Source organism: Aphanomyces invadans (genome assembly GCF_000520115.1).
Source record: "Aphanomyces invadans strain NJM9701 unplaced genomic scaffold supercont1.32, whole genome shotgun sequence".
Lineage (NCBI taxonomy): Eukaryota > Oomycota > Saprolegniomycetes > Saprolegniales > Verrucalvaceae > Aphanomyces > Aphanomyces invadans.
Genome location: NW_008580177.1, coordinates 117,870 through 140,656, shown reverse-complemented (window position 1 = coordinate 140,656; position 22,787 = coordinate 117,870). Strand labels below are relative to the sequence as shown.

The 22,787-nt window shown below is 56.4% G+C and overlaps 13 protein-coding genes across 13 annotated transcripts in view; 7 read left to right on the top strand and 6 right to left on the bottom strand.

Moving 5' to 3' along the window:
* Positions 1-86: 86 nt before the first annotated feature.
* Positions 87-460, top strand: H310_11504 (signal peptidase I; the record flags this gene model as incomplete). Its single annotated transcript, XM_008878207.1, has 2 exons — positions 87-326; positions 371-460. 2 exons carry the CDS (start codon positions 87-89, stop codon positions 458-460), a joined length of 330 nt encoding a protein of 109 aa, XP_008876429.1.
* A 144-nt stretch (positions 461-604) lies between these two features.
* H310_11503 (hypothetical protein) lies at positions 605-5,148 on the bottom strand. The gene is made up of 7 exons (XM_008878206.1): positions 4,575-5,148; positions 4,238-4,523; positions 3,826-4,140; positions 3,586-3,774; positions 1,912-3,520; positions 1,527-1,854; positions 605-1,476 (listed from the first exon to the last, which is right to left on the bottom strand). The coding sequence occupies exons 1-7, from the start codon at positions 5,091-5,093 to the stop codon at positions 673-675; spliced, it is 4,050 nt and encodes a 1,349-aa protein (XP_008876428.1). The 5' UTR covers positions 5,094-5,148; the 3' UTR covers positions 605-672.
* Positions 5,149-5,193: 45 nt separating this feature from the next.
* Positions 5,194-5,889, top strand: H310_11502 (hypothetical protein). The gene has a single exon (XM_008878205.1). The coding sequence runs from the start codon at positions 5,215-5,217 to the stop codon at positions 5,857-5,859; it is 645 nt and encodes a 214-aa protein (XP_008876427.1). The 5' UTR covers positions 5,194-5,214; the 3' UTR covers positions 5,860-5,889.
* A 486-nt stretch (positions 5,890-6,375) lies between these two features.
* On the bottom strand, positions 6,376-7,152 carry H310_11501 (hypothetical protein). Its single transcript, XM_008878204.1, has one exon. The coding sequence runs from the start codon at positions 7,084-7,086 to the stop codon at positions 6,649-6,651; it is 438 nt and encodes a 145-aa protein (XP_008876426.1). The 5' UTR covers positions 7,087-7,152; the 3' UTR covers positions 6,376-6,648.
* A 222-nt stretch (positions 7,153-7,374) lies between these two features.
* H310_11500 (hypothetical protein) lies at positions 7,375-8,295 on the top strand. Its single transcript, XM_008878203.1, has 4 exons — positions 7,375-7,597; positions 7,654-7,766; positions 7,825-7,894; positions 7,939-8,295. Exons 1-4 carry the CDS (start codon positions 7,417-7,419, stop codon positions 8,127-8,129), a joined length of 555 nt encoding a protein of 184 aa, XP_008876425.1. The 5' UTR covers positions 7,375-7,416; the 3' UTR covers positions 8,130-8,295.
* On the bottom strand, positions 8,171-9,834 carry H310_11499 (citrate (Si)-synthase, eukaryotic). The gene is made up of 2 exons (XM_008878202.1): positions 9,786-9,834; positions 8,171-9,707 (listed from the first exon to the last, which is right to left on the bottom strand). Exon 2 carries the CDS (start codon positions 9,700-9,702, stop codon positions 8,302-8,304), a length of 1,401 nt encoding a protein of 466 aa, XP_008876424.1. The 5' UTR covers positions 9,703-9,707; positions 9,786-9,834; the 3' UTR covers positions 8,171-8,301.
* A 673-nt stretch (positions 9,835-10,507) lies between these two features.
* On the top strand, positions 10,508-12,851 carry H310_11498 (hypothetical protein). Its single transcript, XM_008878201.1, has one exon. The coding sequence runs from the start codon at positions 10,546-10,548 to the stop codon at positions 12,709-12,711; it is 2,166 nt and encodes a 721-aa protein (XP_008876423.1). The 5' UTR covers positions 10,508-10,545; the 3' UTR covers positions 12,712-12,851.
* A 1,144-nt stretch (positions 12,852-13,995) lies between these two features.
* Positions 13,996-15,606, bottom strand: H310_11497 (hypothetical protein). Its single transcript, XM_008878200.1, has 2 exons — positions 15,587-15,606; positions 13,996-15,537 (listed from the first exon to the last, which is right to left on the bottom strand). The coding sequence occupies exon 2, from the start codon at positions 15,346-15,348 to the stop codon at positions 14,068-14,070; it is 1,281 nt and encodes a 426-aa protein (XP_008876422.1). The 5' UTR covers positions 15,349-15,537; positions 15,587-15,606; the 3' UTR covers positions 13,996-14,067.
* A 365-nt stretch (positions 15,607-15,971) lies between these two features.
* H310_11496 (NEK protein kinase) lies at positions 15,972-18,378 on the top strand. Its single transcript, XM_008878199.1, has 4 exons — positions 15,972-16,675; positions 16,723-16,855; positions 16,955-17,377; positions 17,432-18,378. Exons 1-4 carry the CDS (start codon positions 16,010-16,012, stop codon positions 18,331-18,333), a joined length of 2,124 nt encoding a protein of 707 aa, XP_008876421.1. The 5' UTR covers positions 15,972-16,009; the 3' UTR covers positions 18,334-18,378.
* A 306-nt stretch (positions 18,379-18,684) lies between these two features.
* On the bottom strand, positions 18,685-19,571 carry H310_11495 (hypothetical protein). Its single transcript, XM_008878198.1, has one exon. It carries the CDS (start codon positions 19,541-19,543, stop codon positions 18,851-18,853), a length of 693 nt encoding a protein of 230 aa, XP_008876420.1. The 5' UTR covers positions 19,544-19,571; the 3' UTR covers positions 18,685-18,850.
* A 241-nt stretch (positions 19,572-19,812) lies between these two features.
* Positions 19,813-20,281, top strand: H310_11494 (hypothetical protein). Its single transcript, XM_008878197.1, has one exon. It carries the CDS (start codon positions 19,833-19,835, stop codon positions 20,070-20,072), a length of 240 nt encoding a protein of 79 aa, XP_008876419.1. The 5' UTR covers positions 19,813-19,832; the 3' UTR covers positions 20,073-20,281.
* Positions 19,818-20,829, bottom strand: H310_11493 (hypothetical protein). The gene is made up of 3 exons (XM_008878196.1): positions 20,748-20,829; positions 20,473-20,667; positions 19,818-20,407 (listed from the first exon to the last, which is right to left on the bottom strand). The coding sequence occupies exons 1-3, from the start codon at positions 20,796-20,798 to the stop codon at positions 20,402-20,404; spliced, it is 252 nt and encodes an 83-aa protein (XP_008876418.1). The 5' UTR covers positions 20,799-20,829; the 3' UTR covers positions 19,818-20,401.
* Positions 20,830-21,172: 343 nt separating this feature from the next.
* Positions 21,173-22,787, top strand: part of H310_11492 (hypothetical protein) — a 3,707-nt gene continuing 2,092 nt past the window's right edge. Inside the window, exons 1-3 of the mRNA XM_008878195.1 lie at positions 21,173-21,591; positions 21,684-22,463; positions 22,514-22,695. Coding sequence (XP_008876417.1) covers positions 21,839-22,463; positions 22,514-22,695 — 807 coding nt within the window. The 5' untranslated portion in view covers positions 21,173-21,591; positions 21,684-21,838. The remainder of the gene's footprint in view (positions 21,592-21,683; positions 22,464-22,513; positions 22,696-22,787) is intronic.

Sequence of the window (22,787 nt, the reverse complement as noted above, 5' to 3'; positions counted from 1 at the left end):
GATTGGGCCAAGCCAAGCCAATCACGTGTCACGATCCATGTATCAATACAAATTCCAATATAAAAAATATTTCCGACCAAAAAAGCATGGAGCAATGGGCCATCAAGACCGTCCGCGTGGTCGCGGCGGCCGTGTGCGTCAAGCTGTATGTGGGCGACGTGCTTTTGGGAATGGGTCCATCGATGCAACCAACCGTGCCTGATGGTGTGATCATCCTTGTGGACAAGCTCTCGTTGCGGTGGAAGCCTCCCACCGTAGGCGACGTCGTCGTGATCTCATCCCCAGTGCGAGCGCAAGGATCCATGTGCAAGCGCATCATTGCCATGGTACGAAAACGAATCCGTGATGAAAGCGCTGCAACGTGACCTAGGAAGGGCAGTTCGTGAAGCGAAGACCTCGCTTTGAAGCTGACGCCGAAGAGATCGTCGAGGTAGCCATCGTACTGCCCACCTTCGCGTGAGATACATCGTCTGTAGGTGCCAAAAGGGCATGTGTGGGTCGAAGGCGACAATGCCACTGCTTCCGTGGACTCGAGACACTACGGACCTGTCCCTGCTGCGCTCATCTGGGGCCGTGCCCGCTACAAGGTATGTTCTCGACGTATTCGCCGTCCCTGCCACACTCCTCGTTGGATTAGTTGTGGCCTCGATCGGAATTCGCCGTTCGAATCGACTAAACGGTTTGTAACATTAACGTCGGCGACTCGACGTGCTCCCACGAGTCGTCTGCTCGCTTCCACCTGCCCACGCACCGGACTTGAAACACTCCACTTGCCATCGCCATGACGTGCACGGCATGGTGCTTCACTGCCGCGTGCGGCTTGAATTCCAGTTGACCCGCTACGATCAATTTGTCGGTACGTTCCAACGCCCTGGTGATGTTGGGTGCTTGCTCGAAGAGCTGGATCTCGATCTCTAACAGTGGAAGCACCGCGATATGATCGGTGGACGTCAGCGTCACGACCACTCGTTCAAACGAATGCAGTGGCAGCGTCGCCAACATAAAGTCGCATGGATGCCCTTCTAGAGCCACATGGACGCTCCATGGCACGACCTTGGCAGGACTGGACGATGCACTGACCAGCGCGACCTTGCCGCTGGACGCCGACGTCGTCCATGTCAACGGCGCATGCAACGCGGCAGCAGGAAGGAGCGCTCGCCGAACGCATTGCGGAGACACGTCGACCACGTTGTCGTCGCCCGACACGTGAAAGCGTGTGGTGGTCGATGGATTCCACAAGTCTGCCACGACCATCGCTCGACCGTCCTGTGAAGCAGGAAGAGCGACAACGGACGAGATGCACACAGCGGGCTCGCACGTGATCGAGAGCGTCGTCGTGGACTCGCGATAGAGTTTCTTGTGCGTGGATGCGTGGCAGTAGACAGCACGAAGCTGCATCTCGATCGTGCATGGACGTCGACAGGACAGACTTACGTCCATCGACACGGACGACCGCGCGGCGATGCCTCGATCGCGCTAGTGTTTTCGTGTGCATATTGGCAAACGATCGAAACAAGGACGCTTACGTGAGTCCAAGCCGGCGACAGCACGATCGCGACATCAGCGCCTGCGACGGACACTTTGTGCGACGAAGGTCGTGGCGCATCGTCGTCGAGTTGGAGGGAGTTTGCGAGAGCGATGCAGCCCGTGGCGGCGCATTTCGTCGACGACTGGACGACGACAGTCATGTCGATAAACACGTGCGTCGCGTCGAGGCCCGTGGAATTGGTTGCGTGCACCGAAAACTGCTTTTGCTCGTTCTCAAACATGGACCACGGCGCTGGCGACGGACCAAAGTCGATTGTGGGCAGCGGCGGCACGATCTCCAACACGACGGGGCGTTCCAGGGCATATCTACAAGGACAACGAAACGATGTCGAACGAGTGATCGAAACACGATGGTCAGAGTACCGCAGTGTCTGGTGCTTGAGGCGCAGGACGCATCCGACGACGACGAGTCGGCCCACTTGAGTGGGCCGGACCGTGATTTGCACGACGGCGCGCCGCTGGCGCGGCGCGAGCTGGAGCGCGGCAGGGACGCACTGCGCGTTCGAGTGGTCGCCAGCGTCGCTTTGAATCCAAGCCGTGACGTGCGGCACGAAGACGCTGATCTCCAATTGATTGTCCACCACAAGGTCCAGTTGAATCGAATCATGGAGAGGGCACGGCGTGTTGTCGGGGGACGCGCTCGGTTTGGCATCTTTTGCTTGAAACGGGTTGTAAATGAACGTCGAGCGCGGTGGCAACGACGCGGCGACGCCGCTGCGCTGCACGATTTCAGTCACGTGGTCCAGCCGTCGAAGGCGGGACGTTGTCTGTGTCGACAACCCAAACCGGTGGATGTGCAAGACACCATTGTTCTTGGCCAGGGGCAGTTGAATCGTCCAAGTGGACGCGACTCCAGACGCTGACGGACGTGATGCGGCCGACTCGTCATGGAGCAAGCGCCAACAGGCATGTTGCCATTGCGTGATGTGGTTCCGTGCGTGCAAATTGACTGAATCATGGCGCCGAATCGCCGATGACGACGTGGCAACGGAACCGTTGTCGGTCGACAAACGGCGCGCGGCGGTGGAAGGCGATGGCGCCGGTGGATCGGCGCCGTCCATAGCATCGTCAGAAGCGTCAAAGAAGGACGAGGTCGAGCTTGCCGACGGCGTTCCGGACATCACAGCCGACATCAACTGCCGAGGCGTGGACAGGACGAGGCGGGGAGTCGTGCTTCCTGATGCTGCCGACGGCATCGTCCCATGATTCGAGGACGCGAGCAGGGGCAAGTTCTTAAAGTAACTCGACGACAGCAGCGACATGGTGGACGTGTGATGCTGGAATAACATCGCGGCAGCTTTTTTCATCTCCTTCTCCATGCTGACCGGGGGCGCTGCGTACACGGTGGGCGCAGCATGTAGTTGCCCGCGACTCTTGAGCCCCGCCACGTCGACTGGATCGTGGATGGTCGTGAAAACATGGTCGTTCCACAAAATGCTGCCGCCGATGGCGTCGGCAGATTCGATGGCGATGGGACTGTGAGCTAAGAGATTTAGCAGATCCAGCGCATGCCTCGCGACAGCCTCTGGCCGACGCAGCTTCCTCGCGACGACAATCAGCTGCCGCAGCACGTAAAAGCGCAATCGTCTCCACCCGCCAGACCGTTCGACGTCGGGATTTCGCGTGGTGTGGCCAGTTTGGGTCGTGGTCAGGCCATGAAGCACTTGTTGAAGCAGGGCGTATGCGGCGAGCAACGTCATTTCACGTGGACCGGACGGTGCCGCAAGAAGCGAAGCAGACGCTGGTCGGCTGCCACTCTGGCACAGCAGTGCACTGGCGTGTAAAGCGTACAAGAGTTCCTTGCGCGTGTATCCGATCCGTCGACTTTGTCGCGCGAGCTCGAGTACTTGCTTGATCAAGAGCTGCGATGGCACCGTGGGGCCGGTTCTGTTGTCGACTGGTCGCGGAATTGACAGCAATCGATCGTGTGATTCGATGCACAACCGCCGGATCCACTCGGCTTCGTCTGCGCCTACGCACAGAGATAGAATCGCCGCAGAGTCAGGTTTCGCTTCCAGCGGCGTCGACGAAGCGTACGTTGAGGGCGGTCCGACCGGCGACGATTCGGCATGAGGAGTGGTGGATCGTCCACGAGCTCAGCATAATACCAGCCCATGGACGCGACGAGCATCGCTTCGAGATCGACGCAGCCGACCTTGGCGTACCATGCCGCCGCTTCAGATGCCTTCTCGATCAATTCCACGTTGAACTGGACTCCATTTCCGCCTACAACACGAGCCATCACACGCTTTATGTTTCATGGACCCGTCAACGCACCTTTTTGCCTTTGCATGGTCAAGTACAGCGCCGTAATGTACCCTTCCAACGCCGCGGCCAGCCACAAGCCATCGCCATTTGTGGTGTGGACGCGTGCTGCATTTGACGCTCGCTTCTCCTCGTCTCGTAGGCCATCGATCGCGGTGGCGTAGAACTCCATGGCGTCAGCGACACACCCGACGAGGAGAGCATAGTCGGCAACCAGTTTTTCCTGACGATATCGAGCAGACGATCGGCCGACTTTGCGGCTGGATGCGCCATGCAGACTGGTTCCACCACCACTCAAGTCCATGGCCGACGCAGCATTGCTCACGCCTAGCCAAACCAGTCCACGTACAAGTCAGGGATGCCTCATGCAGGGAGACCACCGTCCTGGAACGAGTGGCCTCGATCGATGGCGGACTCTTCGGACCTGATGGCCGTGGAATCAACGTCGAATTTCCTGAACCAGTGCGCAAAGGTGTTGTCGACGACCCGGTCGTTGTTGTGCCGAGAAATGCTGGCGGGACAGACGACGCCAGGGTGAACGAAGGAGGGTCGATGTGCGTGTTCAGGAGACCAAATACAGATTCAGACAGATCTGTCGACGCAGCTTGCTGCTGCTGGTGTTGCCGCAAAACGCCGCGGACGGTGCTTTCCAACGACATCAGGATGGTGACCGTCATGGCATCCAAGACGACTTGCAAGTGTAAACTAACCTATCGCGCATTCGTTCAGGTCAACCCTTGACGCAAGAAAGGCGTGCGTACGGTGGTGTGGCCATCGGTGAGCGGCGCTGCCAGTGGAAACATGACCAGGTCGTCCAACGCAGACACGTCGTCGAGCGTTCCGTCTCCGAAAGCATGCTCGAAAGCGTATACCTTTTGAAGGATGGCACTGGGGTAGTTTGCTGCGACTCGTTTGAAATCGGTGTATGCGTCTCGAAGATTCGCGGTGCTTGGACAATGACACAGCCCAAGGATAGCGAGCGGGCGATTCCACGCATGCACGTCTTCACAGGGGACTGGTGTCGAGACCGATGATGCGTTCGATGTCGTATCCTCGAAGCGATACACAAACGATGTTGAACTATCCCATGACAACGAACGGAAAGGCGAGAGCTCCGAGCTGTACCCACCTGGTCGGGTCAGGCTGCTCATGGGGATATCCGACGACGCCTGCAGCATCTTGACGCCTTCCATGTACATGCGAGGCGACATGTTGCCAACCGGCATGACATAGACCAGGATCTGGCTGTTCTTTGAGAACCCATGGCTCGTCGCCGCCATCGGAGGAATCGTCGCCGCCACCGTGGTGGACACTTCCGACCGATTTCAAACCCCGATGATCCTTGATCCAACTTTGTCGTACGGATAAACATCTTGTATCCGGGTGTTGTGTCGCACCAAGATGGCGTTGAAGGACGGAATGCTGCGAGCCGTGCTGGAAGCAGAGGACGCCAGTACTTCCAACGAGGACGTGGTGTATAAGCAGTATATCCTGGAAGCACGGCGAGATCGTGAACGAGCTCAAGCGATTGCCAGAGCAGAACATCTGACAAGGAGTGTCGAGGGCGCGTTTGAGAGATCGGTTGCGGAATCGACGGCGCAATACGAGCGCGAGTGTGCGCAGTTGAAACAGTCCATGGTGGACGACATTCTGGCGGAGCTGAAACTACTCCGAGACAACCGCGACGGTGTGAGTTTGGTGCGAAAGGGAATGGCACGATCTGCGCGGTCCAGCCGTGCAAATGTGTCGTACACCGACGGCGCAGATGGCCCAGCCTCGTCATCTCCTAACTCCGCCACCGAACAGACACCGACGGCGTTCACTTCATCCACCGCGCAGATTCCATTGTCATCCACGAAGCAAAAGCTTGTCGCCAAGTCCCTTCGCTCGAACTCCGCCTCCATTCCAGGCATTGTTGCGCCGGTCCCGGACGCCGTCGCACAAGATGACGCCCACGAAATCCTCGGCATTGTTGCGTCCTTCAAACAAAAGCTCTCGAGAACAAGTGGTGACGACAGCAGCGGCACCCTCCCATGCGTATGCTGATAATGCATCCCATTCCATTTGTTGTCCGAAGTATATCACACCAGCCACATCTTCTCCAGCGTCGAGGAAGCCCTCGACTCTAAGAGAGCCATGACCACTAGCAGCCCCTTGGAAGGTTCTATCGCTTTGACCATGGCGGCCCCGGAGCCTACCAGACCGTACACGACAAGGGCCTTGCCAAGTCCAGCTTTGGCCAAGGCTTTCTGCCTGCCACCGTGTTGGCGAAGTCCTTATTTTCGTTCGTTTACACGAGTGTACAGACTGTGGTGCTTGCGTCGGGTGCGACGGTCATTTTCGATCTGTCGCACCACGTTTAGCACCGTCTGCATCCTGTCCAACTACCTCGTCTACCTGGAAACGAACGTCGATCAAGACCGACGGGCTTTGCGGATATGGCGCGAACGTCCGCTTCGTCTGCCAGTCGGTTCTACGATTCGGAGTGCGTTGTCTTTGGCCTCACTGGCGTTCCTTTTGTGGCTAACAGCCCTCAACGCGCGTGACAAGGACAAGAAGTATGGGCTCCTAAACACTTTGATCCACCATCCAAGGATGAAAGCTTCCTACGATTGCCCCAGTGAATACGTACGCAAGCGTGCCGCCACGATCCATTCCGTGGGGGAGCTTTTCCTGGAGTAGCTGGGGACAAGCTCCTCACCAAGTGCAAGTTTAGTCGACGAACGAAGGCGGCGCCGGTGATTTCCCCCCAAAAATGACGTGGAAGGGATGGTGGGTGCCGTCGCCCTGGCCGTCGCGGTGTCCTGCGTCGCCAACGCATGTTTTACGAAACACTTAAAAGTGCGGTGCCAATGGCGAGTACATCCACTCCCAGTTAGGGTCGGGTATCGGCAATGGCAGCTCGCCGTGTTTTTGCTTGTCCGTGCATGTTTCTCTCGGTAATTCGGTGATGGCACGGGCACGTGGACTGAGTGAGATGCAAACAGATACGACCGCTTGTTCGTGAGCTTGTTGAAATGTATGGCGGGGGTTAAAGACACTGGACGGCTGGTCCTGGGTTACGGGGGTGTTGTATTTGGTCGTCTGCGACTCCAAGGGCGGACTGAATATCCTTCGCTTCGTAGGCATACTCGATTGCGTGGATGGCCTCACAGGCAAACTGGGCCATGTTTTCATTGCGCAATGATCCCATGATTCTACGAGTTGGACTAAAACCGCCAGCGACATGGTATTCCTCTCCAACATAGACCAGCTATGGCTCCTGGACTCCATCCGAGTCTATCGGAATTCCGTCCACGTCTAGCCGCGGGCACCGCGCCAACTAGGGACGATGTCGAATATGTCCAATCAGGTGATGCGACGACGACACGATGTTGTACGACGTTATACATATGATGTCATGGCATCAATATTATAAATATATCCATAATATCATGGAATTCATTCGATAGATTGTTGTTTCATATATTTCGCGTTGGAACCTGTGGCTTTGGAAAAGTATATTGTTCCCATCGATTTATACTGGATAATATTAATACATGACATGTATTCCATCTTCCCACTTGTTGCAACAGGTCAAGCGGGGAAGGAAATTTGCAAGGAATGGACGACGGCCGCGCGTCCCCACCGGCGGAATCGTCGCAGTTCATCCTTCCGTACACGCATAACCCGTTCGTGTTTCCGTACAAGCCACCGAACGACGTCGGTAAGGAAGCTCCAACCTTCTTTCCCATGTACCCTGGGGAAACATGCGTGTCCAAGGTGATTTTGTCGAGTGTGATCGGTACGTGATGCCATCGCTTTCTCGAGGTATCGCCTACGTTTGCCATGTACGTCTAGGCTACACACTTGGAGTGGCAATGGGCGGATTGCTGAGCTCGTACGAAGCCATTGCGCCACCGATTCCCGTTCCTGGTCAGCGTGTGATGCCAAAAGTGCCGTTCCGTGAATCCGTACGTCGTTATCATCCCAGCGTCCATCTCATCGCTCGATTTGTCGTCGCATGTGTAGTTGCAAGCGTCGCGACGGTTGATTTCAGAGAAGAGTTTTTCATGGGGTCGAAATTTCCTCATCTTTTCAGGTGTGGACTCCGTTCAACTCGTCGTCGTCATTGCACTTACTTAGCCATGACGTCGGGGCTGGAATGTCTTGTCAGCAAAGGCCGCGGCCGACATGACACCACCAGCGTCGCACTCGCTGGTTGTGCTACCGGCGCGACTCTGGCCATGGGACAAGGCCCCATGATGCAGTGCGGCTCATGTGTTCTCCTCGCCGCATTTTCAGCTGGTATGGAGCAGTTCATGCACAACGATTAGCCTTTGCTCCGTACTACCAACGATACACAATTATGTACCCATTCGCCACCACAGAGCTCCAGCAGTGCTGCTGACCTTGCAGCCCTTTCGAGTTCTTTTGTTGTCATCTCTATCAATTGACGCTGGAGTTTCATTATCCCAATACATACACCTCCATCAGTCTTCAGTCGTTTTACTTGTGCTTGCGAAAGTGTTCGTTGATCCATTCGGACGTGACGGACTTGGGGCGTTCCAAAGGCAAGCCGAGGGCGCGGTCCCAGAACAATTGCGACAACACACCCATCGCGCGCGACACACCAAAGAGCACCGTGTAGTAGTTCTTTTGGGTGAGGCCGTAGTGGTACAAGAGCACGCCGCTGTGCGAGTCGACGTTGGGGTACGGGTTCTTCGTCTTGCCGTGTTCGGTCAAAATGCCGGGCATGACTTGGTAGATGGTTTCCACGATTTGGAACAATTCGTCGTTGGGCATGTGCTTCAACGCAAACTCGCGCTGGCAAGAGTATCGCGGGTCCGTCTTGCGGAGCACGGCGTGGCCATACCCGGGGATGACCTTGCCGGCCTTGAGAGTGTCCCACGCAAACTTGGTGATCGTTTCCTTGTTCACGGGCAAGTTCTTCGACTTGAATTCGTCATGGAGGTCCATGATCCAGCCAAGCACTTCTTGGTTCGCAAGACCGTGCAAAGGACCGGCCAATGCGTTCAAACCAGCGGCGACCGAGAGGTACGGGTCTGAGAGGGTGGAGCCGACCAAGTGCGTGGTGTGGGCACTGGCGTTACCACCTTCGTGGTCGCTGTGAATGACCAAGTACAAGCGCATCAACTCGTCAAAATCTTGGCTGTCGTAGCCCAACATGCGCGCGAAGTTGGCGGAGTAATCCAACGACGAATCGTACTTGATGTCCAAGCATTCGTCAAAGTACGTGCTGCGGTAAATGGTAGCGGCAACTTCGGGGATGCGAGCAATCAAGTTGAGCATGTCTTCGTAGGTGTGTTCCCAGTACGTGGACTTGTGGATGCCTTCAGCGTACTTCTTCTGGAAGACGCTTTCCGTGTTCATGGCCATGACAGCGATAGAAAATTGCGTCATGGGGTGGGTGCCCTTGGGCAAGTCGCACAACATTTGCTTGACGTGGGCAGGGATCTTGGAGCGGGCGTGCAACTCCTTGGTCAAGCTGTCAACTTGTTCGCGAGTGGGGATGTCACCGGTCAAGAGCAACCAGATGAGACCTTCGGGCATAGGTTCACCGCCTTCAATGTACGTGGGCAACTTCTTTTGCAAGTCCGGGATGGTGTGGCCGCGGAAACGGATGCCTTCTTCCGAGTCCAACAACGACGTTTCCCACAGCATGCACTTGACATCGCGAGCACCACCGATGCATTGGTCAACCGTGACATTGCCCAACGACTTGTTGCCGTGTTCGGCCTTCAACTTTTTCAAAGCTTCTTGACGGCGGGGAATCTGCTCCTTCAACACATCGTACAACGACGTGGAAGAGGACGAAAACAACGCTTTGGACGTGACTGACGGGGCCACTTTCGAGCTGACGACGCGACGAAGGGAGGATGCGAACATGATGTCTACGTTTGATAGACCATTTATGAGTGCCATGGATGAAATTCGTGGCCGCCGTCAACGGACGGGGCGGCAGCGCATACCTTGCGAAGCTTTCTTCTCCACGAACCGGAAAATCCAAAAGTGTGGTGGGTGGCGAAGGAAAAAACCAGGGGTGGGGAAACTACCCTCGAGAAATACCAAGCAAAAAACATTTTTGTGAAAATCTGTTGTCGAGTTCTGTTTTATACACCACACGAGTATACAAAACGATTGATAATAAATTAGAGTGTCGTATGTGCACCAACTGATGAGAAAAGAAAATGTCGCAACTCCACATCTGTATATTGATCCTCATCAAAATCCCACGCCAGCACCGCGTCACACCAAGTGCCCGTGCCTTGGGATGTCGACTGCCCTCTCAATCAAGTTGGCAGTGTGCGGCTACACGAATAGAGTGATATCAACATGCAGGACCTCCTCATTATGTGAGGCATGCAGCGTGATAGATGGCACGCGGACAAATCGTCTCCGTGCGAACTCCACCGTGAATGTCAGGAGTTAGTTATACAACCCGTCCAAACCACCTTCAACACGTCACAAATCTCGCCGGTGATGTCACTAAAATCGCGCCGGGGTAGGGTTCCGGATAATCAACCCTAAACCGGATGCCGGTCACGTGAAAGGACCTCGCACACTGAATACATTCGATAAAACCTGTGAAAAGAAATAGCGCCAAGGACAATCCGTATTATCCAAGTTTTAGTGGAATATCCGGATGGTTTAAAGGTAAAAGGGTAAAAAAACCTACCTCATCCTCAACCGAGGGATATCTTGCCATTCGACGGAACTGGACCGCCTCTGATGAAGCTATGCGGCGTGCCGACGCTGCCCGTCAGTGTGGTGATGGTGACGATGCTGGGACTGCTTGAAACAAGTCGTGGTGTGAATGCAGGAGCTGTCACGAGTGGCGCGCCGCAAAACCCAGTGGTACCCGGCGGCGAATGCGTGCGAATGTTTCACTCGAAGGGCAACGTTGGATGCTTTAGTTTGGACAAAGACGGATCCCGTGCACGCCTCGTGAGTGTGTCAACAGCAAGTGCGCTCAACCGCGACACATTGAAGGAGAACAGCATTGTGCTCTTACCGGATTCGCTGTTCACGTCCGAGAACGTGGCCAAGCTGAACGGCGAGTTTATCAAGGGATTGCTCGTCTACCCCACTCCCACGTCGCCCTTTAATTACGACTCAACGCACCCACAGGGAAAAGGCACGGTGGACGGCGTGCTGAACCCCGTATTTGGTGACTACGAGTGGAATCCGTTGGGGCGCGACATCATGTCGTCTAGTTTGCCATACCCCGTTCTCGAAGTCGAGAGCGAGGCAAAGGCGAAGGAGTTCCTCGATCTCGCGCGTAAGAACGAACACGCCCCCGCGGAAGCGACATTCGGCGTCGTGTACCGCGGTGCAATGGACTACTACTTTGGTCCTGCGAAGATGGACTCGATCACTTGCTTGAACTTCCGCAACATCTACGGTGACCGCAGCCCCAAGTGTCTTCCCGTCGGCGGTCAAAGTGCGTGGGGCGTCAAGGGCGACCTCAGTTCACCCAGACCTGCGATTGTCGCGATGGCGTCGATGGACACAACGTCGTTTTCGCACGTATACGCCCCTGGCGCAAACGCCGGCGCGTCGGGACTGGTGGCGCTGCTGGCCGCGGCGGACGCCCTCAAGACGATTCCGAGCTCTGCGTTGAAGAAGAACATTGTGTTTTCAGCATTTCAAGGTGAAAGCTACGGGTTTGTCGGTTCCCGGCGGTTCCTCGCCGATCTGAAGCAGGCCAAAGCGTCCCCTCACGGCGTGTGCGCGTCCCCGATCACGACACCAACGCCGTTCGGATCGTCGCACTGCGCGAGTCCGGTGCGGTCGAGCCTCGCGTTCACCAGTCTGTCGCTCGACTCGATCGATCTTGCCGTCCACGTGGACCAAGTTGCGCAGGGCAATGCTTGGTTTGTGCATCCCAACCCGAACGCGGCGTCCAAGGCCGTCATGGACGCCCTCACGAACGCGCCTTCCGCCAAGAGTCGCGTGCAAGTGTCGACTGCGACGGCAGCGCTACCTCCTGGTCCGCTCGTGTCGTTCTTGAACGATCAAGAGTTTGGAAACGCATCGCTTGCGTCGGCCGTGCTCTCGGGGTACGACACAGCGTTCTCGTCCACGTACCACAGCCGGCGCGACACCAACACGTCCAACGCGGACGCTGCCGAGAACATTGCGACAGCGGCGCAAGTGCTGGCCGAAGCTCTGTTTGCGTCGTCGGCCGCCGTCGCGGGCTCCGAGCTCCTCGCGTCGATCCAAGTGAACGCGACCCTCGTCCGTGCGTTATGGACGTGCATCACGACCCAGTGGAACTGCCCCCTCATGCAAGCCATGTCGAAACCCGCCGTCGCGTCCATGAACGAGTACCTGGCATTCACCGCGACGTCGTCGCCGTCGTTTGTCGAGCCTGTGAGGTTGTACACAAGCGTCTACTCGGACAATCGCATGCCGACCGTGGTCGTGAACAAGTCGTACGTGGTCGCTGACCTCCGCGACATGAAATGGGACAACGCGTTCAAGCTGCATTTGTACCCGAATGCGTACGAAACATTCACGCGGGCGTTTTTGGCGTCTGCTTTGCGCGATGTGGACCCGCACGCGCCGGCGTGCGCGTCCAACAAGGACTGCAACATGGATGGCGGCGACGAGTGCGTATATCCTGGCGTGTGCAGTCGGCGCCGGGCGTATTTTCACGATGCGTTGTCGCCCGGCCTCAAGCGCGAACCCACCGTCGGCCACTACACGGTCGTGAACGCGTCGATGCCGCTGTGGACCGAGCCCAACTGGATGACGCTCGGGACGTTTGTGTACCCCGATCCAGGCACGACGATTGGGTACGTGGCGCTTGGCACGGGCGCTGTCTCGATCGTCGTCGGGTACGTCGTCGCCCGGCGCTTCGTGGCGCATTTTCGTAAACAGAAGCTGCTGTAAGGGCAAATCCAACCTTGGGTGCTGTCGTCATGCGCATTCGGACTGTGCCCGTCCCATGTCTTGTGCGAGCGGGACGTGTAGCATTCTGTGCAAGTCGACAGCAAGAGCCATGCAACACCAGCCAGGCGTGTGTTGTAGAGACGACTTTGGCCCGGCGCGCACGGACGGCATCGAGGGGACAGGCTCGCGCGCTTGGAGAGTCGGCAATTGTTGGCTTGGCGAACGTAAACGCAGGTGCATGGCGATCCGTGCGGGCGGCGCTGCATGTGGTGGTGGCGCCAGTGTCAGCGTCCTCGTTACCGTCGCTGCGTGGTGCTGCTCTCCACACCATCCACTCCGTCTGCTTTGTTTGGCCGGGATACGGGGGAAGGTGCTTGCGTCGTTGCGGCGGCGGACAATACCGCGACAGGGTCGTCGCGACGAGAGCTGACGTGGCACTGCCGCCAGCATCCATCGCGATGGGGACAATCCAAGCGATTGCTCCAGGGATGCTGTCGGACGCCGCCCATCCTTCAAACGCAACGCAGCTGAACGCGCGAGGAGCGGCACGAAAAAGACGAGCGAGAGGGCGGCGGCGTCCGTGTAGTAGTAGAGCGACGACGCCACAAGAGGGAATGGTGCGTCCGTTTTTTGCTTCGCTGGAGGGTGCGGTGGTGCAGGGCCCGCGACCAAGGTCGTGCCAGCAGCACTGGCAACCATTGGCATCTTCAACGGTATATCGACATGTCATTCCAGTGGAGAGCGGCTGAAATGGCCGCGACGACCGCGGTGTGGTGGTTGGCATAGCGTCGATGTATTTCTGTGGTCGAAAAAGCAAGGAATCGGTGGAGATTGTTGGTGGGAAAGGTCGATGCGACGGCGACGGAGGGCTCGGCACTCGAAACTCGGGCAGCACGTCAGTCTCGACGGAGTGTCGGGCCGCGATCGGCGGCGTGCTGCTGACGACGGGTGCGTCGAGAATTCGACATGGTCGATGGAGAGGTGAATGCGCAACCGATTGTTCGATTGGTGCATCAGGAGGCGGCGGCCATCGACCGGGGAATCGCACGACATCGTGCTGCTGGGCCCGGAATGCACCTTCGACCGAGATAGGACGGGGTATTCCTGGTCTGTGCAGCCAGGAGATCGAGACGTGCACCACCCCTCCCTCGGCGACACGTATACGTCTCGTCCAAGCCACGAAGCTTCGACTGTAGTGCTGTCCACATGACTGCGCGAATGTCCATGGCATGGTTGCCGCCCGCTGAGAGCGGCGGGTCCATTTACGTGTCCCGAGCCCATGCATCGACTACTACCACCCACGACATGTACGCGGGTGTTCGTGTTCTTGGCGAGATATTCGTTATGGCATTCTACTTATCGGTCGATGTCTTCGTTCACGACGACGGCGGCGGCCGCCCCTGTAGGCGGCGTCTCTGCCGAGCATCCATCGGTCGGCTGCGCGTTGTCGCCTTGGGCGCTTCCTCGCAGGGGGTAGATCGGTATGATCTCGGCCGACCCCCAGCAGCACACGTCGCCTTCGCACGCCATGAATGCAAACGCGACCATCCCAACGAAAATGACAAACATCACCATGTCCGTGTAAAAGAAGATCATGCCTTGCATGTACTCGTCCGGGCTCAGGCGCTGGTTCATGCACGACGCGTCGTACGCAAACCAGAACGACAAGATCAAGATCGTGGCGCAGCACAGGAGAAACGTCGTGGCGCTGAACAGCGTGTCGAGCGCGGCGAAATACACAATGCACGCGATGCCAAACGCGACGGCGAACGCAACCACGGCACTTGGCATGTACCCGACGAGGGTGTCCCCCGACCCCGGTTTCCGCAGCGTGCAAAGCACCCCGAGCAGCGTGATTACGACGAATGTGAGAGCAAAGACAAACAGGCTGACGTCGATGCCCAGGAACGCGTCGATTCCGACGAGGAACATCGACATGCACACGGTGTACATGCCGAGCACGACAAAGTTGACGGGGTAGTGGTACTTTTTCACGTACAGCGCAAAGAGGAGGGCAATCGTGGCAGCAAAGATGCCCAAGAGGCTCCAAAAGTCTGCAAACGGCGCCTTGACCGCGGGAATGTTGGAGAAGACCGCAATCAAACCGACGACGACGAGGAGCTGCAGCGAGAACAGCTGAAACAGCTTGCGGCGGAACCCGATTTGGATCTCGATCGGCATGTTGTCCACGATGAACGGGTCGTCGACTGGGTTGATGCCGTTCTGAAAGATCGAGAGCCCGATCATAGTGTTTGTGCTCAGGTGCGCGTGCTCGTACTGCGTTTTGATCCGCTCGAAAAACTTGTGGTCGAACCGAGTCTCGCCCTTGGCGACTTTTTGCATCTCGAGATGCTGGAGGAAGATGGTGCCGCGGCGGTAGTGGCTGCGGGGCTTGACGATCGTGTCATGCTTCTTGCCTTTGATGTGCCCCCACAGATTCTGAATCGTCTTGCGGCGCGTGTTACTCGCTATCGCCATGAGGTCCTCGGCGATGGCTGGGTCGGGCGTCGACATGGACTGTTGGGATTGCCGAGCGACGGAACCCCCGCTGTCGGTGGAAGCCCCCGTTGCAGGCGTTGCCGGGAGAACTTCCGACACTTGATCGTCGTGTTCGTCGACTCCGTCGGGTTCCATCATGGTGATGTAATTGGATTGGCGTGCGGATGAAGTAGGTCTCACTCACACCCCGGTCCGTCAAATCGTGTTGAGCTTGTTGTGTGTCCCTCCGTCAGTCCAGTTCTTACCGCGCTCTGCCCTCGTGCGCGATGAACAACTTCGAGACGAAATGTCCCTGGCGAGGGTAAATTTAGCCGGCTTGCCCCATTCCTGGGGTCGAAGTGTATTTTTAGGGCGGCTGAGGTGGTTCCTTCCATACCTTGTGGCATTAACGTGCGGTGGCACCCATCTTGTCGGATGTGCCAGCTGTAGGTGGAATGCACTGGCGGCTGCTGCCGCCTGCAAGCATGGAGCCCAGCGGGCCTTTTTTCCCTGTTTGGAAATTCGGCGAAGGAATCCGGATAACAATTGGACGAAGCGTCGCGATTTCCGGAAGATTAGGATCCCCGGATAACGATGTGGATCTCTTGAATGTTTATCCGGACGAATCATCAATCCCCAGAACAACTCACGCCGCCGCCTGCACCGTCTCGGCGCCGTTGTCCTGCTACGTCGACCCGAGCGCGCATATTCATCGTGCAAGGGTTCACCCAACGATCCACCATCATACGCACCGAGCTAGGCACTCGAAGCAGCAGGACACAATTCCTCGGGACAGCACAAACGATTGCTACGGTGTACCATGGACAAGTATATGGAAGAGCGTTGTATTGGGCGCGGTAGCTACGGCTGCGCTTACCTTGCCACGGAAGTCAAGACGGGCAAGCAGTACGTGGTGAAGAAGATTCCGATTGAACTCATGACGGACAAGGAGAAGAAACAGGCGTTTGCTGAAGTCGAGCTCTTGTCCAGGTTGGACAACGAGTACGTCGTGCAGTACAAAGAGAATTTTGTCGAAGGCACGGTATTGCATCTCGTGATGGAGTACTGCGACGGTGGGGACTTGACCGCCCGCATCAAGGAAATGAAGGACTCGAACGGCGGGTACTTTCCACCCGACGTCGTCTTGACGTGGTTCGTGCAAATGGCAGTCGCGATCAAATACCTCCACGAGCGTCATATTCTTCATCGCGACCTGAAGACGAGCAACATCTTCCTGACACGTCGAAACATTGTGAAACTTGGGGACTTTGGGATCGCCCGGACACTCGAATCGACGATGGACCACGCAAAGACCGTGGTCGGGACGCCGTACTACATGAGTCCGGAGGTCTGCGAGAGCAAGCCTTACTCGTACGCGTCGGACGTGTGGGCTCTCGGTTGCGTTCTCTACGAAGTGTGCGCGTTGAAGCACGCATTCGACGCCCCCAACATACTCATGCTCATCGTGAAGATCATCCAGCACGAGGTAAGTGGTTCTTCCCGTGTTTGCATTCTTCTGACCAAGGGCGATAGTTTCCACCGTTGCCGCCGTGCTACCCCGCCGAGTTTACGTCCCTCCTCCAAGCGCTGCTGAATAAGGACCCCGAGAAGCGCCCGTCGATCGATGCCATTCTGCGAATGCCCATGCTTCAAGACAGCTTGCGCGGTATGTCTTGTTCAAAAATCGCCGCTGCGTCATGACGATTCCAATCAAGTGTGTGTGTGTGTGTGTGTGTGGATGCTTGTCTCATTCGAGTTGCTGTAGCAATGCAAATGAGTGCGATGGGCACCCCAGATATGCAAGCGGCCGACTCTGTGGACGAGACCGATCTATGCGATGGCACGCGTAGCAACATCAAGAATGGTGGCCAATGGACCGACCTGGTTCCCATCGACGGCACAGTCGCGTTCGACTATTTGTCGTCGAGTTTTCAACAAGACCAAGTTGCGACGGGAATTCGACCGCCCACGCTAGTCCAGACGAGCCCCAAGATGATGGCGGGTGTGGCAGGGAAGGCTCGAGGAGGAGGAGACCGCATGTGTTGGGTGGAAAGCGCTGGCTCTGATGAGGTCGACGAAGTCCTGGAAGGGCCGATTTCGCCCACGCCGTGCGATGACGAGTTGATCAAACCCAACTACGAGACGGCGTACTCGGAAGAGTGCTTTGACAGTATCCACATAGACTATGGTACTGGAACATGCCCCCAGATCACTGGAATTCAATAGAACCAAACGTGGATAGGTCGCAAAGTCCGAGGTGGCCGGCGGAAGGCGCTGACTCTGGATCAGCACATGCCTTTGCCACCATCCGGCAAACCCAGTACCCGCCATGGCACACCCCAAACGCATCCAAAGCACCACCCACCAGGGCGTGTGCATGTGGCTGGCAAACCTCGTCTCCAAGTGGACGAGAGATCGGCGAGTCGTTCGAGTTTCCAACTCCCCCCGCGCCATCCCGAGTCCATACGTCCACTCGTTCCAGTCAAGGTGGTCGTGAAGCCCAAATCGTTCGTCTACCCTTTGTCGAGGCGAAAGTCGCCTGGTGTGGCCATCTCGTTGTCGTCGCTGTCTCCGTCGTCATCGATCGGAGAGGAAGACGACATCGGTCGCGAAGTCATCGAGTCGGCCGATGACATGGATGGTGGTCCGTACACGTCGATGAGCGAGTGCGACGCAGAGGAGAACTTTTACAGCGACGACTCGGACTTTGACAACGAAGATTTGACGTTGGACACATCCGGGGAAGTGGACTTGGGAGTTGCTGGCGGCGTCGTTTTGAGTCCAACCGCGCTCCCCACACGTGGGCAGTCACCGCCCTTTGTCGAGCACGGCTACAGCGATGATTTCGACGACACTGAAGCCGAAGTGATCGAGTACGACAACGACGATGACTTTGCGACCCATAATGGCAGCAGCAGCAGCAGCAGCAGTGACGACGGGGATGACGAAGGTGGGGACGACGCACGCACAGGTGCTGTTTGTGGGAACGAACGAAGGGGTCTTGTCGAAAGCTATAGCTACGATGATGACGATGACTTTCTCCAACCCGCGACCCCATCCAAACCACCCACGGCACATCCATCGTTGACCGGCGACCTGCCATTGCCGCCGATGGCATCCGTTGTTGCAGTTGGCCACCGCTAGCGTGCCCGCTAGCTTGAGTGAATAGTATTTGTTCGTACTGTGCGCTGTCCGTGTTTGGATAGAGCCATGAAAGCCCTGGACGCCCTGCAAAGGGGAGGCGAAGAAGGTATTGAAGGGAATGGGTAGCACAGTCGATCACACAAAGTCGAAATACGATTGCCGTGCTCCCGTTCGGGTAATGCTAGCCAAGCCGCGAGTCGTCGCCGCAGGCGAAGGGGGTGGCCTCTTCCATGAACTAAATCGGCCTAGATGTGGTACGTGGGAAATTCCAGTTCGTGAAGGTCAACTTGCCCACAGTGGTTGCTCTGCATGCGATGATGAAGAGCCGAAACGTGGCGCCAGAGCATGCAGTTGGGAATGGATCAAGTACAATGGAATTGAATGGGGGAGCACGACCTGGAGTGGCCGAAACGAGTTGCTCTAGTGCAGATGCGCCAGAAGAACTGCGTTGATTTCACAGCTTGGCTGTGCGAACAACCTACTCGCTCCAAATATATAAGGGGACGAAGACGCTGACTTAGTCGGTTCTCCGCTTCTTGGCGTGTGGAATGTCCTCGTCTTCTGCCGTGCCCTCTTTATCGTCTTCGCTCTTCGACTCATCGTCCTCTTCGTTCTGCACGGCGTCGTCCGTGGCGTCCTCTTCGTCTTCAACGTCTGACACGTCTGCCTCGTCATTTTGCGCCCACACGCCGTCGCCACCGCGGCGCTCGCGCATGATCTGAATCGCCGCCAAGTGCTGGCCGTACTTGTTGCCAAAGATGTTGTGGTACCCACCTGGTCCTGACGCACACCCGCGGCATCCAGAATGCCGTTCTTGGATCTGTTGGCCATCCGCTAGTTGCTGCCTCGGGACTCGGCAAATGCTGACTGTGCCGTAGTTGTAGTTCTTCGAGTTGATCGCGAATGTGCTGCACAAACGCTCGTATCCTGGCTTTTTCCACTTGGCAATCAAGTTGGCATCGGCCAACTTCATGCGCAGGCAGTACTCGTACACCTCTTTCGAGATCTTCTTGTACTTGTAATACATGTCGTACACATAGCGACTTCGTTGCCAGTTGATTTGCTGGATCGGCCACATCGCTTCGCACTTTCGGAGGCCTTCATGCGGGTCTGTCGTGCGTTCTCTCAGTTCGCTCTCGAGCGCATCCATCACAGGCTGAATGTACTCATACCCCGGCGGCGGACGCCCCTTCTTCGTGAACCGGGACATGTCCTCCACACACGAATTCAATCGAGAGGTCGGGTTATTTGCGAGCACTATTAAACTACCTTCATCTTTGTATGCCTTTTAATTCCATCGGGGAATACATGGGCATACAAAAACCAAGTGAAAATGGTTCATGAAAGGATTGGCGTCCGGCCCATTTAACTTGGAATTTGTATATGTGGCAGGTAACGTACACACAGCTTGAATGGCAGCAGACTGGAAAACCTTTGAAACTTAATATCCGCCTCCTCGATCGAATGGTGGCCATTCTTGAATTCTCCCACCCTCCAAGATGCAAAACGACGCTGGCCAAAACATCGACATCTACATCCCCCGCAAGTGCTCGTGGACCAACCGCATCCTCTCGGCCAAGGACCACGCTTCCGTGCAAATTGCCGTCGCCAAGGTGGATGCGAACGGTGTCTACACCGGCCAAAACGACGTGTACGCGTTGTCTGGGTACATCCGCGCCAAGGGTGAAGGCGACCATGCGTTGACCGACTTGGTCCGCAAGGCTGAAGAAAAGAACTAAGTTATCGACATACACGAGTGTACTCTAGTGACTCTTTGCCGTTGACGGTATGGCTTCGCGCCGTTCTTGGCGGCTGCGAACACTGCGTCAGTAGCTGGGTTCAATAACAGGTTCAATTGTATCCTTGGGATTTGGGGATAGACACTGCGGTTGTGGATCTTGTTCAGTTGCTCTCTCTTTTCAACCCTCTGTGTTCTCGAAGCCCTGCACACAAATTGCCCAGGGAAAGTCGCTGTTAACTACCCACATGACCTGTCTATAGCGTTCACGCCCAAGCAAGTAGGCGCAGTCGTCGTCGCGCACGGGTAGCCTTGCGATCATGACGTTTTCTAGCCCTGAAAGAAGAAACGTCACGGTACCGGCCAACACCAGGATGCGACACGTGATGGAATGAACGTACTCGTTGGCCGCGTTGCATCATCGAGGCCGACACAACCTTCATCGTATCGATGTATCGCTCAATGCACAGGGACAAGCATTGTTGTTGCTTGCTGTCGAGCCGTTCCTGTGGTCGGGTGATGCACTTGTTAAAGCACTTTTCCTGGACAGCCTGCGTCAATTCTTGCAGGCCTTGCTGTTGCACTTCAGCGCGGACCTACGTAAACGGCGGGTGAGACTCGTGGCTTCGTGATGCGATGCTGAGCGGCTCGAATAGAAGCGGTTGATAGGCAGTACCCGCGCGATGATCTCGTTCTTTTGTTGGGCGGTGAGGCTCGCTTCGTCCATGACAACTTTGGTTCTCTCGATCACACTGTGCTGCGCCACCCAACACATACTATTAGTATACGGAATAGTAGTACTAGAAAGCGCCACCTGCACGCATACTCAATTGAACCGAAACTCATTTACGAGTACTTTTGCATATTCTCCGTGTCGACATGCTCATAAACGATGGCGACTCCACGATGGAGCGCAGTGCGAGCTCCATCAACGTCGACTAGATCGCAAAATGATACGACTCGCTCCGCCCGCCTTGCCCGTTGAACTCGGGTGCTCCTGTATGTCGCATAACAGGAAATTGCAATTTTTTACCAAAAAATCACGCAAAATGGCGATATTTAATGAATATCCGGAAAATTCGCCGATATCGAGATCGCTCCATTGTTTTGCTCGCCGAGCGCGCGATGAGTGTCGTCGGCGATATCGTGCACAGCATTCACCAGAAGAAGCTGGATCAAGGTGTTCTGCACGCATTCAAGCAAGAGATTGAATGGAGTACCCAAGCAAAAGTTCTCGCATTGCGCAACTTGTCTGACCACCTTGGACTCACTCCTGAATTGTCCGATGATTGTGGGTCCGACGTGTCGTCGTCGTCGTCCGACAGCACCACTTCTGACGTGAACGAGATCGTGCCGCGCTTGCCGAGCGAACGCGTCGCTACCATGTCTGAAGAGGAAGTCGCCGTGTTCCTCCGATTTGGGCTTCCACTCGTCCAAGCGTTGCGAACGTGTCTAAGCGAGTGTGCGAGTGGGGTTGTGCCGTCCATCTTGTCGTCATGGGCTTCGTTAGCTCTAAAATGGTGTGTACAAGCGTCCTCCCTTGACCTTCTCTCAGCTCTTGAGCCATTTCTGGTCGGCGTGTGCATATCTCAACTGGATCTTGTCGAGATAGCCCAGACAAGTCTCGACGATTCATGCTTGAGTGATCTGGTCGATATTGTCACCCAACGAAGCCCTGCGTTCGAGTGGAGGCAGAAAAGCGACAGCTTGGAACTGAACGCGCTCTTGCAAGTCGGTCGCCACAAGCCATGTTATCTTTACCAGACCATGCTACCGAAGTTGGCCGATCGCCAGATGCCACTCCACAGACAAGTCATGCACTGGGTCTTGCTTGGGCATGTTGCGGTGCAGCCATGGTTCGACGCGAACGAATTTAAAGCTACGTCGTTGTGGGATTTCTTGGTTGAGTCGTCCGCATCGCCTCAGCAAGGCTTGCCGACGACCGTGCTCTCGCTGTGGCTGATGTCCGTCCTGCTGTCATCACCAACTCCGTGTCTAGACGCATCGACCGCTTCCAATGTACTCAGAGCACTACGCCAAGCCATCGTGACATGCACCGCAGAGCTGCCGTCCCTCGTGAATCCATCGGATTTGGCAGGGACCAGTCCACACGCGATGTTGGGGCACATTCAGCTCGCGGACGTTATCCCAAACTTCACACTGGAACAAGTGCACACGTCGTTCTCGACGTTTCTGAGCCATTTTGACGCGCACCAAGGCGCGGGGGACGCCTACCGAGTCGATCCGTTGCCTTCATCGACGCAGCTCGAGACTTTTCAGGACGTTCCAATGCCGGGATTTGTCGTGCAGCAAGTTGAGCTGTGGATTGGATCAGCGACATCCACGACTGGTGGCGCGGGGGTCCGTGCTCTTCGGGTGACTCTTCGAGATGGTGGGGGCATTGGCTGGTTGTCTGAACCGTTCGTCTCATGTGGTGCGTAGAGTTTGGCGCAGTCCACGTGCTGCCGTTGCATGGAGATGGCAGCGTCCAGCACCAAGCGTTTGGGACGCGGCATGTTTTTGCCGTGGACCGTGATGAGTTTATTACGTGCATCGACATGTCGTGCTATGAGAACTTGCATGCGAAGCAGCCGAGCCAGCGCCGCCGCACCTTTCTCGGCGCCGTCCGCTTCACCACGACAAAGCACGAGTACCCGTGGATAGGTACCCCCAGTCGTTTGTCAAATCTCGACTTGTCCATCAAGAGCGACAGAAT